This window comes from Cydia fagiglandana, chromosome 11 (genome assembly GCF_963556715.1).
Source record: "Cydia fagiglandana chromosome 11, ilCydFagi1.1, whole genome shotgun sequence".
NCBI lineage: Eukaryota > Metazoa > Arthropoda > Insecta > Lepidoptera > Tortricidae > Cydia > Cydia fagiglandana.
Window position 1 is genome coordinate 12720932 of NC_085942.1, and position 22240 is coordinate 12743171.

The following is a 22240-nucleotide window of genomic DNA, read 5'->3' on the forward strand; positions in this document are numbered from 1 at the left end:
CAAATTTCTTTGATTTTATATTTCGAGTTATCAACTTCTTTCCATGGTGTACCGAATTGTGCAAATGTTAAACCATAGCAATTAAATTAATTCTAATAAACCAACGATCACGTTATAAATAATCGATTCAATTAACTATGCAAGTATGTTGTTTTACCTAAAAAACCGGGCAAGTGCGAGTCGGACTCGCACACGAAGGATTCCGTACCATAATGCAAAAAAAGGCAAAAAAAACGGTCACCCATCCAAATACTGACCCCGCTCTGTTTTTAATATTTGTTGTTATAGCGGCAACATAAATACATCATCTGTGAAAATTTCAACTGTCTATAGCTATCGCGGTTCGTGAGATACAGCCTGGTGACAGACGGACGGACGGACGGACAGCAGAGTCTTAGTAATAGGGTCCCGTTTTACCCTTTGGGTACGGAACCCTAAAAATACTTTCGTTTACTTACGATATTAAATTTCATACCTAATAATGCTAACAAAATATTAAAAATAATGCACACGCAGTCAACTGTTACTTTAAACGTCAAACATCTGTGAAATTATGACGTATAAATAACACTCGTTCTGGGTGTGCTATCAAAATCGTTGCAACTTCTCTTGGTCTAACTCTATACTATATACTTACTTAAATAATTTTAGATCTATACTTTATATTTAATGCGTACCTAAGCTTAGTTTCTCAATAGAATTCTTGGTAATCTTATAAATAGTCTGTGTGAGATTACAATAATAATATAATTATACGAAAATTATACGATATTTTCTCCAATTTAGAAACTTATTTATAAGCCATGTACCTATTTACAGACCACGTAAAAGTTTTATTTGTAACATTTAGGTACCTTGTTTGTTTAACGATCACGAGGCACCGGTCTGATTATTCCTGTAAGCTTTACTGTTTGAACTCCGTACGGCAAGGATATCGACGGCTATTGTAAGATAACGATTCGAACGTTAGCTATCTGTTTGCATAAAGGCGACAGACGATCTTTTGTTAACTAGCTAGGGTCGAATCTTATTATTAACAACGGGTCTTGTTATTCTGACTTACCTGCGAACACCGATCGATAGGGCCGTAAACAAATGCTTTTAACATTCCAGTAGGGCTTTGTCTATTACGAGTATAGGATGATTATTTTTTGTATTAGAAACCGTGTCTTATTTTGATTTATTTTTTGTTTGTTAGCAGGCAAATGCTGCAGCTGGACAGAAACGCGCTCGTACTCGCATTACTGATGAACAACTGAAGATTTTGCGAGCGCACTTCGACATCAACAACTCGCCCAGCGATGAAGCCATCGCCAAGATGGCTAAGCAATCTGGACTCGCTACCAAGGTAATCAAGCATTGGTTCCGAAATACGCTATTCAAAGAACGACAGCGTAACAAGGATTCGCCGTACAACTTCAACAATCCGCCATCGACGACACTCAATCTCGAGGAGTATGAGAAGACCGGAGAGGCGAAGGTTACACCATTAGATTCCTCTGCGAGCTCGGATGAAGGGAAACCTCCCCCAGAAAAGAAAGTCAAAATAGAGGAGCCGTCTATGAACCATCAGGATGTCAAATCGGAACCCAACGATGAGCCTTCGATCGAAGAAAAGTACAATTCTTATGATGATAGGCATCAGGAAGACAAAAGTTTCGTATTTCCACAGGCACCATCTCAAAGCCCTGCTCCCAGCCTAAACCATTCTGATCACCACCAAAACATATCAAGGCCGCAGACGCCCACCCATCTGTCTCTGAATTCCTTGATCCAGTCGCAACTTGACTCTATCCCGGCTACGAGTATACCGCAGCCGCCTCACCCGTCGATGCTACCACCAAAGTTGAATCCAAATTTCACGTCCCCAAACTCCGCGCCCCCGAACGTCCTACCTTTGACCCCAAATCGCAGCCTCAGTCCCGGCAGGGGACCGGCCGATTTCGGACTTTCCGGGGGCAACTCGAACGGATCCAACAGCTCGGGGTCTTCTGGCAAACGCGCCAACAGAACTAGATTCACCGATTATCAAATCAAAGTTCTGCAAGAGTTTTTTGAGAATAACGCATATCCAAAAGACGATGATTTAGAATATCTATCGAAACTACTAGGATTGAGTCCTAGAGTAATCGTAGTTTGGTTTCAAAACGCTAGACAGAAAGCAAGAAAAGTTTACGAAAACCAACCAGCTGCAGAACCACCTGCAGGTGCGACCGATGATGCGAACCGATTTCAAAGGACTCCCGGGCTTAATTATCAATGCAAAAAGTGCCAATTAGTTTTCCAGCGTTATTATGAATTGATAAGACATCAAAAGACACACTGTTTTAAGGAAGAAGATGCCAAAAGATCGGCACAGGCACAGGCGGCTGCGGCGCAAGTAGCAGCGACTTTGAGTAGTGAAGATTCAAACTCAAGTATAGTCGAGCACCACGCACCTCACGTGCCCGTATCTCCTGCGCCGCCTCGCACGCCAACACCCGCGGCTGCCACCTACCCCGTGTCTCCGGCGCCACCCACTCCCCATACGCCCGTTACACCCATGGCACTCGCACCAAGAAGTGATGAGAAAGATGGAAACTTTCAATGTGATAAATGCAACCTAGTCTTCCCTCGGTTTGATTTATGGCGGGAGCATCAACTTGTTCATATCATGAACCCAAACTTGTTTCCCACGTATCCACCGGATTCCCCATTTGGTATCCTGCAGCAACATGCACAGTTACAACAACTAAACGCTCAACTCGGCAATGACGAGGCGAGACACCCTTTAGTTGCAGCGATGAACCAACAGGCTGTAAAGAGGAAATTCGATGAATACGAAGAAGTGGACACTGGAGAACAGCCTAAAGACAAGCGTTTAAGAACTACGATATTACCTGAACAACTAGATTATCTCTATCAGAAGTACCAAATTGAGTCGAATCCTTCTAGAAAGATGCTAGAAAATATAGCTCGTGAAGTTGGACTGAAAAAAAGAGTGGTACAAGTATGGTTCCAAAATACACGTGCGCGAGAGAGAAAGGGGCAGTTTCGTGCGCATGCACAAGTCATCAATAAGCGATGTCCTTTTTGCCCAGCATTGTTCAAAGTAAAGAGTGCTTTAGAAAGCCATCTGAGCACCAAACACGCAGACCAATGTGCGCGAGGTGAGATCAACGTTGATTCTCTTCCAGACGAAGAACTAAGCACCGAATCAACTCCCAGTTTTGGCTCCCAACAAAGTGACCGGCAGCAAAATTTTTCGCAAGCGGGGGCTCCCATGTTGCCCCCTATTTTTCCACCCTTTCACTCAGACATGGAGAAATTTATCAAGCAGTACAGTGAGGAATCTATGAAGCGCTACGTTAGTGAATTACAAGCGCATGCTGCTGCCCAACAAAATGGCGGCAACAATGAGCCCTCCGAAAGACGCAATGAACATGGAAAACCGGAGATACCCTTAGATCTCAGCAAACCAGTCGACCTCTCAAGGCCGGGATCAGACGCTGACGAACGCTCAGATACCGCATCTGAGACCATGGAGTTCTACGAAGAGGATGAACCAACCTCACCACTGCCCGGGCAACAGACCTCGAGACCGCCCGGCAAACGCTTCCGCACCCAAATGTCCTCTCTACAAGTCAAAATAATGAAATCATTATTCAGCGATTATAAAACGCCAACGATGGCCGAGTGCGAGGCGCTCGGGCGGGAGATCGGGCTTCCGAAACGCGTAGTACAAGTGTGGTTCCAGAACGCGCGTGCGAAAGAGAAGAAGGCGCGGCTTGCGGCTGGCTTATCGGAAGTGTCGGACGCGCCGCCACCCGAGGAGTGTCGAGTGTGTGATTTCAAATACAGTCACAAGTACTCGGTGCAAGATCACGTATTTACGCGCGGGCATATCGCCACGGTCCGCGCGCGGCTCGAGACCGGCGTCGGCGTCGGCGTGGTCGGAGTCGGCGCGGAAGACAGCACCCTGGCGCTCATGCAGATGGCGGCGCGGCTAGAGGGCGGCCTCGACGGGGAGCTCCATAACGCGTTCCTGCGGCCACAGCTCGCTGGCAACGGTGAGTGCACTTGACCACGGTTTGCGTCGCATACCGCTCCCGAGCGCTACGCGATTCGATCCGTTTACGTAGAACCTCGCAGCGGCGAGCTTCGCTCACTCGCGGACTTAGCATGTGTAGATCCATGGACCGCAATCTGAGCAAAGCTCATTTCGTGCCGTGACGGTCGTTGCTCTATTATCCTACTAGTGAGTCCTGTTGTAAATAAAATTTAGGTTTAATTTCAAATAGTTTTATGCTTCCCATGTAGTGTTGGTTTTCCAGTGGCTTTGCGGGTCGATTTTCAGTTGAAACTTGGTTGGGTTATGTTGATGACTTGGTCCATGTCACCCGGCATTGCGGTGCGGCTGGTAGTGATACTGCGAGCATTGTCGGCGTGAAGGCGGGCCGCCGCTCCGACCGGTGGGCGGCCTCTGCGCCGCCGCTATTCAAATGCAAACCATTCTCAACAATGGTAGGACGCGTGAAGGACGTTCGTATATCAAATGGGACCGATCTGGCGCACATGCATTTCGCTCCACATGAATAATCAATTATTTAAATGACGCCAATCAAAAGACTTTCTCGGAAATTGTACGTCAATGTCTATTGTCTCTTATTTTCATTTTGCTCCCGATGTTCGACTTCTGATTTGCTCATTGAAAAACCAACACTCCGTGGCGTGTAGACTAGTAATCTGTTGCATAATATTATTCTTCCTAGTTGTTCATATTTAAAACTCCTATTAGGTATTAGAGACTTGTCGATTGTTGTAGGATTTTAATGAAAACCAAATTTATATATTTTAGAGAATTTAAAACGTTTTAGTTATTTTGTAAAGTCATAGCGAAGCCTGAAGTCTATATTACTATTTAAATAAGGTGCCTTGTAGGATTCAAGTGTCTGTAAATTATTTTCTTAGGACCTCCACTGTATATAAGTTGATCGTGTAAAAGTATACTATTAGATGTAATAATAGTGCGCTGTACAATTGTTTCTGACGCCGCTCGAGATATGTATTGCGATAGGTATATCTGTTTAGATATATATAAATATATTTGTGTTTGTTTTGTAGAGGCATCTTAAGAACTTGTGATATAACCGTATCTTATTGTTTAGTTACTTCGAATATCGATCGAGGCTAACGTCTGACGGCGCGGGCCTCTAAGGACAAAAATATATACAGACATAACACTACAGAAGTTTGTCGAATTTTACATAATAATGAGATCCTTGGTCGCTTGTGGGGTCTTGCCGGCTGCAGTTTTTGCTATTCTCCTGACACATTTACATAAGAGTGGGTCGAAATTGGGGAGTTAGGCGATATGCAAATATTTAGTTGAAATTGAAATGGCGGCGCGTAGCGCAGCAACGCGCGGCGCACGCGCCGCGGGTGTTGCCATTATGGTTCTATTTACTCTGTGGAAAGTCGCGCCTCCCGCGGCATAGCGTCTTGATACGTCTCCATCGACCTTTCAAATGCAAATGTTCACTTCTCGGCACAAACACAATACGGCTATATACAATGTCACACGTGTTATTTTGGCTTCATTTTTATTTGCATATCGCATTTTTGTTATTATTTTCATTTAATTTTTAGTTATGTTTGTATTTATTTTTGTTTCTTAGTTTTATTATCTACGACTTTTTGTTTCATTGTGTAGATAAATGCGTGCCGAACGCATGCGCTTGTTTGTATACCTGGAGAGGTATTTGATGCACATGCCTCCAATACGACTTCCAATAATTTTATTTTAATATGTATAATTTAATTTTAATGTAACTATGCGCGATCTGCATTTACTGTTATTCAGCCTTTGGTTATTGAAACAAAGCCCAGTGCCAGCCAGTGAAAGCATTCTTTGGTATTGTTTATGACGAATAGAGCGTCAAGAGAAAGATTGAGAGTCTTGTAAACTGATAGTATTATTATAATTATTCTACAGTTATTATATTTGCAGAATTCGTTGAAATAAATGCAATATTTATATTATTGAATTATGTTTTGTTATTTTTGTTTTTCCTTGGTTCCTTTATTTATCTGAGTTGGTTTCTTTTGTTTTTGGAAACAATTAATTGCACGTGATTTATTATAAGATATGTTAAACAAAAGGAAGCCCGTTTTAAGAAAGTATCCAGCTAAGTTGGAAAGCGGAGGTATTATACAGAGCAGGTGAGCAGAGTAATTGAAATAGAGTATTAGTTAGTTTTTGCTGGACCGCATTGTGCGGGGCGTGTACCTGGCAGTTTAAAACAAAGACCAGTATTGTTTCTCCATCCGCAAGTCTCGATGAGGTGAGACAATCCCCGCCGGCGTCGTGGGAGGTACTGCATTATAAGCCAGCCTTTTAAAACACTCAACATTGTAGAGATGTTAACAGATTGCTAGTTGTATGCATTGAGAGCTATTCTTAAAACAAACAGGTTTTTTGTGCAATTTTTAATGTAAGTTCCTGTGACGATCGCAACGGCACGCTGCTGAGGATCTACCTGCTGACATTTGCTTAAATCTTTCACATGTACCTATCTCCTAAAAATCGAAATACATATTTTGTTATCTTTCGCTTATTTATAATAATAGTATAGTATAATGCACAAGCTATAGGTTTGATTTTTTACAACATATTTCTTATTGTGAAGATCCATCTTTCCGATAGAAAACTGAACAAGTTAATTTAAATCTGAAACTAAACATGAGATAAATTTTAGTACCTACCTAAAATTCGCACGGTTAGTCGCCTAAAATCTCAATGTCATTGACATAACTGCAACCTGGAAGTCTCTTTCCGCAGACTAAGTAAAATTTAGTCACAGATATTCAATTTGACTTAGGAAGGTAATTCCTAATACTTGGTATGGGAAATGTTATCTATGTCTTTTGTCAAAAAGTTACACACTGTCGAAAATAGCCAATATTAAGTGGGCACACCTTAGGTAGGTATTCACAGTTAAATTAAGTATGTACAGTGAAGTGTAAAAAATGGGTGTAGAAAACTTACTCAAAAATATGACTCCTAGTTCTTAATTCGCTGATTTAAGATGAGACTTATGGGACATATTTTTGAGATGATTTGTGCACCTATATTTTTATGCTTAATTGTACCAAAACTAAGAATTACTGTTTGCTTAAAACCGGCACATTTACCTAAACGTCCCGGTTAGTAGGTATCATCTGAAAATTACCGTTCAACGTGAAATGCAATAATATTTCAATGATACCTAGGTAGGTACTCGTCATTAATGTAGGTAAGTACTAGGTTGTCCCTGGAGTCCGCTCGGCAACGTAATCCCAAAAATTTGCGCAGTTAACTTTTACGAAACAATAACAATCTGAGAGGATAATCTAAGCCTTTTGGGATAAAATACGTTTCTACACGATATTTTCCTTTCACCTAAAGTGAATTGTAAATAACAAATAATATATTTTTGATTAGAGTTAATAAGTCTATAGAACGAGTATTCAGCCTGCTGCTAATATTTTCGCTTCAACGAGAGACGGCTACGTGACCTTCCACATTATTTCGAAAAAGGCTATTAACAGGCTAACCTTATTAGCTATTGATTTATCTTTTAACAGATTATAGTTAGTCTGAGTATATTACCCCGAACCCGGGTACCCAGGGAAATACGGGCCCCTTAAGCATATACCGTGATAACATGAAAATAGATTAAACTAGACCATTACTTGGATAATTATTCATAATAACAATGAATTTAACTGGCTTCACTTAAAATGCAAAATAATTAGCTTACCATTTCTTTAGAACAGAGGCATTAAAAAAAAAGTAGAAATTGCTCCTATTGCCCCGAGCCCGGAACAGAGGGCCTACCGCGAACCACGTTCGACATGTTGCCTCTCTGTCGCACTTGTAAATTAGTACGTAAGTGTGACAGGAACGTCGAGCGTGGTTCGCGGTAGGCCCTCAGGACGGTCAAACCTGGAGCATTATGGCCCGGAGCACTTTTCTCTAAATAGCTATACAAAGATATGCAAGTCCCTGTAAATATTTAGAACAATTAGAATTTGACACATATTTTAGAACGCGAACTGCAGAGGACATATAATACCTATCTGGAAAATAATGTCAGGATGTATTTTGATGCTGACTGTACCAGACGTAAGCTGGCGGCCTAGCCAAGGTGACTAGCGCTTGCGCTTCGCCATTGAATCGCTTTGTGTCTCTCTTTCACTCTTCCGTATTAGTGTGACAGTAACAATGCGTTTCGTTGGCTACATAGCGTTAGCGATTGGCATGTTGTCTACGGAGCCTGAACCGATAAATCGAAATATATATACACGTCTGTAAGTAGGTAGGTACCTGTAAATTACACGTCTCACTGACTCCGACTAATTCACAAAAACTAAAGGGCATGTAAGCGATATCACAATTGAACCTTTTTCTCTTCTACGAACAATGAGGTTTTTTTTTCAGTCTCCCACTCACCGCTTCGAGTGTTCATTACAAAAAAATATTAAATTACAAGCACACAAAGAAATAAGGCTAATCTCGGTGAAAAAATATTCCGTTACTGAACTACCTAATTATTTCATTGTTAACTCACAATATATAGGACGTGCTTGCCAGAAAACAGCGCGTTTTGTTAGCCCACAATAGAGGTTTTTTGCATTAAACCAATATCATGGCTGTAGGCAATTAGACAGATCAAGGATAGAATCAATTTTATGCCAATGGGTTACACGAAGTACCGCAAGTACCTACTGTAGGTAGTGTGTAGGCAAGTAAACTAGGTTAGATGGAAGCTGGTGACATTCGAGGATTTAGAACTTGGGCGAGAATCACGATGTAAACCTAAAATAAACTGAAAAAATAAGAATGTGAAATACATGAGTAGGACGGTCCAACGTATCCAACGAAGATACATAAAGCCAAATCGTGTGGAGAGCATATTCATATATGAAATAATGAAACCTTACAGAATACCTTTGTTCTAAGTACCTACTACTGGCGTAGTAAAGTTAGGCACCTATTCAGCTACCTATATATATATGTAGTTACCCATATAACCATTCCAGTCGCAGAATCATCAAAGTGGTAACTAAATGTCAGATGTGTCGTAACAGAGTCCACACAATGTGTCTAGAATTGTTTCGAAACAAAGTGTCGTCGCCGTGTGTACACTTTTCCGTAACAAGGTGTCGACACATTTGTGTGCACTTTGCGTGCGGTTTGCGACTAAATCTGACAGCAAATTTGTGACAGCAAATGTCAATATAAAATACCTCTTGAAAACCAAGGTTTGTCAAACTATTATTAGTGTCTCGTGTGCTCGTAAGTAATTCTAGTAAGTCATCATGGGCGATGCAAATGATAATAATCGACCAAAACCATATAAACACCCAACACCCGTCAACCTTTTACAGAAAAGTTATTAAAGAAATGCAATAAGCTATTTAGGTCAGCCAACGAATGCTCAAAAAAGTTGTAGAGGGAAATGCTCGGAACACAATTTTTGTCTCTGTAACTTGGTTTGGACAAGTTAGGAAGTGAACATATCAAAAGTCCCCGGCCGTAGCCCTTGAGCGGGGGGATGAGAGGGGGCTTTGAATGTCCCATTTTCCGGTTTTTCGATTATATCTCGGAAACTATGCATCTTAGCGACATGGCCACTTATACAAAATGAAAGTTAATTTAATTTGTTACAAGTTTATTCAGTCAATTTTTTCGATATGTTGAATAGTTTTTGAGATATCCGCTCTTGAAAGTTTATTTAGGGCTCTCAATTTTATCTTGATATATCTACATCCCCCAAGTGAAGTCCCCAATCCGCATTGGGCTAGCGTGGGGACTATAGCCCAAGCCCTCTCGCGCTCGAGAGGAGGCCTGTGCCCAGCAGTGAGACGTATATAGGCTGAGATGATGATGATGATGATGATATCTACATCAGTGAAGGTGCTAGGCCGTGTATGGTATCGTTTTCGTATAAATCTGGGTTGCTGAATCCATTTAAGGTATCACATTGAAACCATTCCACAAAATTAAAAAAATCTTTTTAGGGTTCCGTACCTCAAAAGCAAAAAACGGAATCCTTATAGGATCACTCGTGCGTCTGTATGTCTGTCTGTCTGAATACACAAAATAGTTCTTTACCTATAGATGACAGGAAAACCTATTAGAAATGTGCAGTCAAGCGCGAGTCGGACTTAATGTACGGAACCCTTAATACGCGAGTCCGACTCGCACTTGGTCGGTTTTTTTTAAACTCCTCTTGACGCTTAACTGCTGAACCGATTTCGTTGAAATTTGGTATAGAAATAGTTTGCGTCCCGGAACAGGACATAGGATAGATCTTATAACCAAAATCATCTTTTGAAGGTGTAAAAAGTGGCGTGGAAATTTGTACGGGAAATCAATAACCGCTGAACCGATTTATATTAAATTTGGGATGGTCTACATCTTTGATTTAGTTAAAAATGAAAAAAAAACATGACTTCAAACCTAAACTTAAACAGTATTAACTTCAAGAAATCAATTCTGAATTCCCCCCTACACCTCATTTCACACCTTTGAAGGATGATTTTTGAGATAACTTATTATGTCCTGTCTCGGGACTCAAAATATATGTGTACTAAATTTAAATTAAAACTGTTCAGCAGTTTAAGCGTGAAGAGGAGTTTAAAAGAAAGTAAGTTTATATGTTTTTACTTTGGAATGGTGTCAATGTGATACCATAACTAAATTTGGGACTGCGAATTTATACGAAAACGATACCAAACATGGCCTCGTAGCTTTACTGTTGTAGAAGTCAAAATAAAATTGAGAGCCCTAAATTCTTATTACTTGACCAAACTTGTGTAGAAGGAAAAGGAAAAATAAAAGTCTCCGGCAGGAATATAAGACACAAATATAATTTTTTTTTGCGTTACTATTTCAATTATCAAATATAAACATACCTTGATTATATTATTGTAGTGAGATCCTCACAGATAAACAAAAACATTTACTTAAAAAATTACAAGGTCGAAATGTCACGGAACTTATGAGAGTAATACGTGAAAAATAAAAACTTTTATGACAAAAAAATCTGGACACAATTTAAGAAGCATCCAATTGCGTCGAGGAATCATCTGTATTTTTGCTTGTTTCATTACGCTTCTTTTTTTGTCCTTTGTATTCTGTAGCAATTTGTTAGATCTGAAAATAAAGATAACTTGCGTCGTCACGGATGTCGATAGATAGGTTTGGTTGGGATAGGGATAGATAGATAGGTTTTAGGGAGTGCAGAATTCGAAAACGATGATCATTTTATAATCCAAGATGGCCGCTACGTATTTTGTCATAAAAGTCGTCATGAATATCGTTTTATAGGTTTTAGGAAGTGCCGATTTCGAAAATGATGACCAGTTTGGAATCCAAGATGTGTGCCGTGCACTTTGTCATAAAAGTCGTCATGGATATCGTTTTATAGGTTTTAGGGAGTGCAGAATTCGAAAATGATGACCATTTTGGATTCCAAGATGTCTGCCGTGCACTTTGTCATATAAGCCGTCATAGATGTTGATTTATAGGTGTTAGGAAGAGCAGATTTCGAAAATGATGACCATGACCAACAAAACGACATCCATGTCGACTTTTAACATAGTGCATGGCCGCCATTTTGGATTCCAAAATGGTCATCATTTTCGAAATCAGGGCCCCCTAAAACCTATAAAACGACACCCATGACAACTTTTATGACATAGTGCGTGGTCGCCATTTTGGATTCCAAAATGGCCATCATTTTCGAAATCTGCGTCCCCTAAAACCTACAAAACGACATCCATGACGACTTTTATGACATAGTGCATGGCCGCCATCTTGGAATCCAAAATGGTCATCGTTTTCGAAATCTACGCCCCCTAAAACCTATAAAACGACACCCATGACGACTTTTATGACATAGTGCATGGCCACCATTTTGGAATCCAAAATGGTCATCATTTTCTAAATCTGCGCCCCCCAAAACCTATAAAACGACACCCATGACAACTTTTATGACAGTGCATGGCCGCCATTTTGGATTTCAAAATGGTCATCATTTTCTAAATTGGGGCCCCCTAAAACCTATAAAACGACATCCATGACGACTTTTATGACATAGTGCATGGCCGCCATTTTGGAATCGAAAATGGTTATCGTTTTCGAAATCTGCGCCCCCCAAAACCTATAAAACGACACCCATGACGACTTTTATGACATAGTGCATGGCCGCCATTCTGGATTCCAAAATGGTCATCATTTTCGAAAGCGGGGCCCCCTAAAACCTATAAAACGACATCCATGACGACTTTTATGACATAGTGCATGGCCGCCATCTTGGAATCCAAATTGGTCATCGTTTTCGAAATCTGCGCCCCTTAAAACCTATAAAACGACACCCATGACGACTTTTATGACATAGTGCATGGCCACCATTTTGGAATCCAAAATGGTCATCATTTTCTAAATCTGCGCCCCCCAAAACCTATAAAACTACACCCATGACGACTTTTATTACATAGTGCATGGCCGCCATTTTGGATTTCAAAATGGTCATCATTTTCTAAATCGGGGCCCCCTAAAACCTATAAAACGACATCCATGACGACTTTTATGATAGTGCATGGCCGCCATCTTGGAATCCAAAATGGTCATCATTTTTGAAATCTGCGCCTCCTAAAACCTATAAAACGACACCCCTGACGACTTTTATGGCATAGTGCATGGCCGCCATTTTGGATTCCAAAATGGTCATCATTTTCAAAATTGGGGCCCCCTAAAACGTATAAAACGACATCCATGACGACTTTTATGACACAGTGCATGGCCGCCATTTTGGATTCCAAAATGGTCATCATTTTCGAAATCGGCACTCCCTAAAACCTATAAATCGACACCCATCTCGACTTTTATGACAAAGTGTTTGGCTACCATCTGCATGCAAGACATTTCTACTATTTTTACGTACAAAAATGGCCCCCTGTCAACTTCCAACCGAGATTTAATCGATAATTTATTCGATTAATGTTCAGATTAATTCAATTTCAATCTATGTTAGGTCGACTAAACTAATCGTGATTAAAATTTGAGGATTAACTTTTTTTTATTCCATTAATTAGTCGAATAAACAGTTAATCTATTAAGTCCCATCTCTGACCACGTCATTTTTACACTTTGAGAATATCTGAAAACAAATGAACACAAGGAGCCATTTTGCAAATCCAGTAACTTTGTTATTACTTTTGACAGCGCGTGTCATGTGTCTACATAGAGTCGACACAAAGTCGAAACATTTGCGACTACTTTGTGACTGCAATATTTCTCAGCCTTAAACCATATTTATACATCATAATTAACAAGTTTCGTAGTATGTAAAGCGTTATTTCTGTTATTTAAGTATAGTATACGCATCGAAGTACTAAAAATGCATCAAATAATATATTTATGAACACAAGCACTGAGAAGTAAACAATTTCATTTCCGGCTAAACTAAAACAATGTGGTGGCGCGTTGATTATATTACACTTAGTTTATCAAATCACTCGAGCAGTTTAATTCCCCATAATAATTTAAGTCCTATTGTAATATAAATGCAAACAATATATAATTACGTCTTGTAATCCGTTTTAGAGATGGCGTATTAATGTCACTTATTATTATTTAACTATTTTTCCATCTGACAGTTTCCATTTGACAGGAACAAAATGAACGAATGAACGAATGATTTTGGCATAAAGTAGTCGCAAACCCGAAACAATGTGTGCACACGGCGACCACACTTTATGTCACTTTGTGTCATGTGTCGACCCTTCCCCATTTCTGGTAACTGTGTCGACACGGCGACGACTCTGCGACTGGAATTGTGACCGAAACAGACGGTGTCGACACAAGATGTGTCTACACGGCGTCGTAACGGCGACTGGAAATGGTTGTATGGGTACTTTAGACGCACATACATAAGCAGACAAAGTAAAGTCTGTCTTTAGGGCTGACACAATCGTATCCCTTACCCAACTGATTGCAACCCATACCAGCAAAATATAGCCTAAACTGCAAAACATAGTACAAGACCAAAAAAAGAAAGACAATGTTGCTACTGCAATAATTTGTTTGTAAAGTAATAAACTCCTTTTGATAAATAATCACACTAAGATAGGTAGTTTATTTATTAGTAATTATGCTCCTACGATTAAAAAAAGTACTTTTATTTACTTATTTTTACATAATACAAGACGCGCTAGTAAAAAGTGGCAACATTTCCTTACTTTTTTTGTCTTGAATTACATTTTGCAGTATAGGATACATACAGTGCAGATGCACATAAAGTAGATATTTCAGTCCACAATTAACGGTACTCCTCGTATGTGAATGATAAAGATACTACTGACCAAATTATGAGTCAACAACTTATTGAATTTTTCTCGAGAACTATTTTTTCTGCTCTATATGGCACGACCGAGATTTGAACCGACGATATTTGACCACCACACACATACGAATAGATTAAGGTAGGTAAGTAAATTGTGTGTGAAATTTCAGACCCTAAAATAAAGAGAAGTGCCTAATTAGATAGCTAAGACATCAATGGCCGATTTGCATAAACGTGCAGCGAATCCCCGTATAGGTTCATAGGTACTTACTATAATCACAAGGAACTATAAGCAGTAGGTAGACCATAGAGAAGATGTACCTAGCTATACCATAGAGATGTAAGTAAACGTATAAGTAGTGCTCATGCACTCGTCCACACATCAGTTTCCTTATTTGAGTTTAAAACTCGCTTAAAACTTGATACTTATTAAGCGTTCAGGTTATTACAAATAATTAAGTCCTACTCTTAAAACGACAATTTCCAAAAATACGTTTTCCGGAAATACTTGCTGTCTATTTCGTTTCTCTCATCCCTCGTCTCAGACCCCACGGTCTTCTATAAATTATTCGATAAATCTTCCATTACCTACTCACTATATTTGATTGATCCTAATCGATAATGGTTCAGATCAAAACCAAAACGCAACAATACGGATCGATCCGCGAATTCTGTTAATCGTAATGGCCGCGGCTCGGCGCGGGCGCACGCGGTCACGTCGACCCTCCCATTACGCGCTCCAAACCGTATCGACAAATAACCACCAATTATTGGATCGCTCTACAATCTTTTTACAATTTCTTCTCCGTCCAACGTTATTATATTTCTATTAAGCCTTTTTTGTAATCAAACTACTAATGATTCGATTCCATTTCCTAGGCGGACGTGCCGTCTCCGCAATGTTAATGACACTGGTAATTAGATCCGGATGGTTCGAGGGCGTTGCTCCACCGGTAATGGCCAAGTGTCAATTTTACTAAAATATGGCAATTTACAGGACGCCATTTTGTCGTGAGTAAATAGAAACAAAGCGCTAACGAACCGGCAGAAACGGTAAAGCGTGGCTTGTTGCACATTTAGACGCGATTAAGTACCGAAACAAGGTTTGCTCTAAACTTTAGAAATTTATTTGATGGTGTATTATATACGGAACCTAAAAAAGTCCTTACATATAGATAAATATACCTATACTTACATAAATTACTAATTATTATATTATACCTTACTTTACCCATTTTTGATTAGTCATTTATATTAGATACCTACTTATTTAAAAAGTTTTCATTTTACACATGACGAAATATTTGATCCCAGGTTAACTACAATACGTATGTAAATACCTACCATATACGTATATCACTAATACTTACATCTACTTTTTGTCTGTGTGTACGAATCCGCACAATGCGGAGGGATCCCTATCACACACAGTATCCTTGCCTGTTTACCTACCTAAGTCTAGGAAGTGTAGGAAGGGAACTTAGGGCACTTGCATTGGGAAGTTTTGGGAATTGGGATTTGTTTTGGGAACACTTCCTTGTATCCACCACCACCCACCACCACCACTTGTAACCTTGTTCCTATTATTCAATTTGATGTTGATTCACCTATTTAACAGGTACTAGTTAACACGACGGGGCGTTTTGTCGTGACTAAATAGAAGGAAATCAACTAGCCTCATTATAACGTTAGTAATCTGTGGATTTAAAGTAGGTAGCTGTGGGTAGGTACCTATCTGTGGAGTTAAAGCAGATATCATTAAGTATGCGTGATTTGAACAGGGACATGACAGGACATGACCGAATTAAGAAACGTAATATGTACGTACTCGTATACCTATTCACGCTCAATTAAGTAGTAACTATTATGATATTTAAATGTCTCATTGTCAGCTCAGTAACTGATGAATAAGCGAAAATCAAACATTTTAAGTAAAAAGTTTTTCGTCTAAAATTTACAAATAATACGAGAGAGAGTAGGTACTTAAATAATAATAATACATAAGATTTTAATGTAATTTACCAAAATTAAATTTGCTGATGTAGTTAGGTACCTGCCTACCACAAACCCTTTACAAAAAACGCAACTAAGCAATCAATCCGTTGGAGAATTTGGAGATACCTGCTGCATTATTCATTAAATCGTCCGTTACATTAATGATAAAAATTAAAATTGATTTATACCACAGAATAAACAATAGTACTAGGTACAGAAGACTCACTCTCTAACAAAACGCGTCTGTCACGATCAGCACAGATATGGCCGCTAGGTGGCGACAGCGCCACGCGCGGCTTATGGCAAACCCCAAAATTGGGGTCGAACGGATGTACTTTTAGCTACCTGTAGCAAAGCGACGAAATCGCGGAGTGAGCCACGCCTGCTTATACCTACTATGCAGTCACAACAAACTGAGTACAATTGGCCAATACTCTCACGGAAATAAACGCACTTTAAGCAACAAGCCACGTTAACCATCTAATAAAACGCATAGGTTCACATGATAAAGCCTGTTTAGAAGATAGCAGCGGTCGTGACTGCGGCGTAGCCAATGACACTCGGTGCCAATTAGAAGTTCACTCACCACGCCAATGAGGGAAGGAAAAAAGTAGACAAGGGCGAAACGGTTTCATAGTGCGGGTTCTTGATTTTCATAGAGATAAAGTAGGAGACATTCTGCCATCGAACTTTAAGATCGAATTAATAGATCTAGAACAGATGTGTCAGTGTCAAAAGTGATGTTTTTGTTTGAAGAAACGTCACATTTGACACTGACGTATCTAATCCATATCGTTTCTAGATCTATTAACTGACTATCTTAAAGTTAGAATCGGGCCGATTGATTAAAAAAATAAGCTCCACATGATAAAACCCCCATTTTTATACCGAGTCTTTTAAAAATTAGGAAATGTATTATTTAGAGATTGACTTATACCTACAACATTGTGAGAGTGTTTTACCAAGAATTTTCACTCTTTCTTTTTGTGGAAAGTTCTCTTACTTCCATTCTGTGGAAAGAAAAGTACAGTCAGCGATAAAAGCTTGTACCAAAAATCAAATTTTTGCCAAAAACTTATTTAACTTCATCATTAAGCCCATCATAGACATCATATCAAGGCTATTCTAGTTGATTTCTGGACATAAGCAACAAGCAACCTCCTCTTTTTTTTTCGTCGCCATTAAGCTCGATCTCTGGCCATCTTGGCAGTCAACCTCCTAATTTTTGTTCACGTTCAACCTAGTGTAAATAAAACTTTCTGCTGAGAAATGATTTATATTAAAGGCAAATTACTCATTCACTCTACATTACACGGAATCCTAAGATCGTCCATTGTGCACGGAGCCATGTTTCAATTTGTAAAATTGATTTGTGACGCGACGACATCAGTTCCTCGTTTAGTGGTCGGCTCATTTGCGCTGCTAACCGTACCTACTTAATTGACGCTAAAAAACTTCAGTACACGATGATGGCGACAAAGTGTAACTATAAGGCTCATCTGATGGAGAAAGGATTGCTATGACAGGTCCTTCATCAAAACAACGCTAAATGACGTTTGTATTCTCACCAAACATATTATAAGTACCTAGTATAAATATAGTAGAGTAGTCACGCCGCAAATAAGTTCAACATGTTACTAACTAAGTATGTACTTGTATCTGTATTTCACCATGAAAAACAATCCGCGCATTTTACAAAAAAAAGAACACCTAGTATAGTGATGGAACATAAACAGCACTAGTGTTGGAGGAACCTCATCCGTTATTATAAATTATTCTTAAAATTTAAAAGTTCAACATGTTCCTAACTATGTAGTTACTAATATCTGTACTATCACCAAGAAATGTTGAAAAGAATTAGCACATTTTACAAAAAAAGAACACCTAGGATAGTGATGGAATAAAAACAGCACTAATGTTGGAGGAGCCTTATCCCTTATTTTAAATAATTGTTAAAATGTAATAAAATACACCCTAAAGGATTTATAGGTAGGTAAGTGTTATTTGACCTTGTTAACCGCAACATTTGCAAATTTAATAATTAAATGTTTCGAGAGATGTTCACTTTCTTGTATTAGGGCGTGACACATTGATTACAGTTAAGTGTGTCTTCATACATTTGCTATTTGCGTTTAAATAGTAGCAAATAATTACATATATCATCATTCTTTCTCGCTCTAAACAGCGTAAACAGGCCTTTATTTAGTTCATTTTTACTTTTGGCTTTAGCTTTGTATTGGGGATTTACAACTATCCATCTCCATCTGAGTGAATGATCAAAGAAGGATAAAAAGTGTATCCTACTCACTCACGAATATTATCCCTATTTAAGGAACTATTGATAAAACCTACATTGTTTTTTTTGTAATATTAGAATTAAATATAACCAAAACCAAAATAACAATTTAGGTTTTAATTAACTAGCAATTTGATGGCTGACTCGATTCCCCAAAAAAATAATAAAGTTTAGCTAGAATCTAGATCTTAATCACTTTAAATTATGAATCCAAGAACTTTTGTTTACATTTATTTATAGCAGGTTCCACTGAATAATTAGGTACATTTTCAATACCTTAGTACCTTCTTCGCTTTTTCAAAAGTTGTTCACTACTTACTTATATATCTACAACCTCAACAAAATCGATAAATCCGTTTTGATCATAAATCATAAACTGCGATAATAATTCATAAATAATAAAATAAACTGCCATAATGTCTATTTTCCGTCGTGCTAAAAATTAATTAGAACCAAATCACAATATTTACAATACTTTACACAGCTTCCTCTATTAAATCAATTTTTTATTTTTTAAACATGCAGATACGTCTGCGAGCGATATTCCAAATTTTATATTGAAGGAAAAAATGGAAAAATTACGCTTCCTCTATTAATTAAAATTAAAACATAACTCCACCATTGATGTAGATATACGTGACAAATTAGTTACAGAAATTACAAAAATTTCCAAATAAACGGGAATATTCATTCGCTAACAATAGAAATTGTCCAAGTTCTGTCGTGCGTTAAAAATGAATAATCAAGTCGCAACACTAGTCAACCACAGCGACACCTATTCATTAAAGGCACTTACTAACCAGGAAGATGTTGCCTCATAACTGAGTTAACCAACGATTATTATTTTAATCGCTTCTTAACTAAGGATCCGCTGAGACTAGACCGTAATCATTATAAATCCACTTTTGCCTCGGCAACATTGACGCATTATACACTTGTTTTTCAAATTCTTCAATAAAACGTCAACTATATTATTTTCTTGCATATATAGATAGGCTACCTTAAAAATGATCAAACCGCCACAGAGCCATGCCAATATCTCGTCAAAATAAAATTGGTACCCATTTAAGATTTTTCTAGTTTTATGTGTATTCATAAAATTACAAATTTTACATGTCATGTATGTATGGATTTTGTGCTGCAGATTCACTTACAAATCATTCAATTCAAATTTTCCTATTTAACAAAAAGCAAAAATAAACCTCTCGTACATTCTATTGCGCACTTAAGTAGTTTTAACTAAAGAGCTCAATATTCAAATCTCGAAAGCTCGGTACTTACAATTAGATAGTCTATGCTATATAAATATTTCATAAAATTTTGATCTTGTTCTGCTGCTCATGATAAAATAGGTGTAGGTGAAAGGTATCCAAGAGCCGTGTCATAAGATATCTTGCTCGCACTTTTGATGCGCGTGAGATACCTAATGACATCAACAACATATAGTTAAATAAGAATCATCCTCAAGAAGGTAAAGCCGAGGATAGACGAGGTGAGGTCGTGGTCGCCCGTGCCGCGTATTTTCATTAGTGCCGGCATGCGCGCAGGCTTTGCTGATTGCTTACCGCTAATACCTGAGACGTCGATTTTACACTCAGGTAAGTAGCTACTTAGTTTTCTGCTATATTAGGGGAATTTTAATAAAAATATTGGGCGGCGTTCTCTACTACTCAATCTTATTCAGAGTCTTTTAATTAGAATACTCCAGGTAGGTACGTTTATAAACCTAAAATGTTTATGCTTGTTTTTAACGGCGTCTGCAGACACCTAAAGTACAAATAACGCAAATAAGCGTTCTGTTTTTACTAACTTCAGTATCTACTGAAAAACGTAGGGCATGATAGAATTCTCTGTTATTCGTACCTATGCTTTATATTGGTATGAAAAATTATAAATGGGCATGTACTTTGGAAGGAAAAAAGCAGTCGTTACCGGATCTTTTTTTTGCAAAAGATTAAACATATCTTTACGTCGACTGTCGTTTACATTACATACTTACACTTTTTTATCCTACCTATTACCACAGAATAAATAATAGTACTAGGTACAGAACACTTACTCGCTAACAAAACGCGTCTGTCACGATAAGCACAGATATGGCCGCTAGGTGGCGACAGCGCCACGCGCGGCCTATGGCAAACCCCAAAATTGGGGTCGAACGGATGTACTTTTAGCTACCTGTAGCAAAGCGACGAAATCGCGGAGTGAGCCACGCCTGTTATTACTACCTACGCTAGTTTTCTACGCTAACGGAAGCTACGGGAAACATCTCCTCAAATTTAACACCTAGCTCGTGACTGTATCTCGTCTAGAAAGGTTTAATCCAAAGAACCTACCTATTAAATAACCATTTATACGCGAAGAGGATCATTGAACGTAATAAATGGATAAGTGAACATCAGAAGCAATGCGTAAACACCCCGATGACGACAGAACGACACGCGATGCAATGGAACTTTTCCAGTGATCCCAATATGTCCAAATGAATACTTAATTATACATTTGAGAACGTTAGAGGGCTATTAAGCACCCAGATTGTTCGATGTGGAGTACCGCACTTGCGATGCTAATTTTATGGATAACGCAAAGTTACGTGCATATTGAGCACATACAAGTCGCCTTCCATATTTGATTTATAATAATGAATACAGAGCGCCTGGCTTTGGTCCACAGCGAGTCCACTTTGAGAGTCAGATCTTGAATTGCAGCTGCCGCGCGTAATAATCGATTCAGCCTGAAACTTTATATTCCTTGCATAATAAATGACGTACAAAATCATCACAAATTACCTTATAGATTTGACTGTGAGATATATTTATGACTGACCGAGCTATTTGCGCAACAGGGTATACCTACCTTCGTCACGGAAAATTCCACCTTCCCTTTGGTTACTGAAAATTGTTATAAATATTAAAAGTACGGTTTTGAATTTTATATTTTGGAATTTTTCATGAATCACGTCCATGTGTCGTGACACGTGAATGGCACATCACGTGTAACTTCACAAACATAAAGTCTTACAAATTCCTGAATCAATTTATATTTCAATATTTCTATATGTAAAGAGTCTGCACTAGAAATAGAACATACACGTGAGTCTGCACGTGTGGATGTTCTATTTCTAGAACTTTCTGTCTGCATCAATAAAAAATAAATAAAAAATATTATAGTTTCAATACTACGTCCCAATAGTTATTTAATCTGAAAAACAGAAACTCCCGATTGTCTGATTTTCCCTTATCTGATTAATTTAGATTGTCGACCAGTCTGGCCTAGTGAGTACTTGAGTAGTGAGCCTGCCTGTGAAGCCGATGGTCCTGGGTTCGAATCCCAGTAAGGGCATTTATTCGTGTGATGACACAGATATTTGTTCCTGAGTCATGGTTGTTTTCTATGTATTTAAGTACATATTTATATATTATATATATCGTTGTCTGAATACCCATAATACAAGCCTTCTTGAGCTTACTGTGGGACTTAGTCAATCTGTGTAAGAATGTCCTATAATATTTATTTATTTATTATTTATTTCTCAGAAATAATAACCATTTGAAATAAACAGCGTAAATGTCAG

The 22240-nt window shown here is 38.6% G+C and overlaps 1 protein-coding gene across 4 annotated transcripts in view; it reads left to right on the forward strand.

The window, feature by feature from the left end:
* Window positions 1–22240, forward strand: part of LOC134669026 (zinc finger homeobox protein 4) — a 152887-nt gene that overhangs the window by 49847 nt on the left and 80800 nt on the right. For 3 of the 4 annotated variants that reach the window (XM_063526545.1, XM_063526547.1, XM_063526548.1), the window contains exon 4: window positions 1199–4049. In XM_063526545.1, the coding sequence (XP_063382615.1) occupies window positions 1199–4049 (2851 nt within the window). The remainder of the gene's footprint in view (window positions 1–1198; window positions 4050–22240) is intronic. The other variant, XM_063526546.1, reaches the window with a different exon arrangement.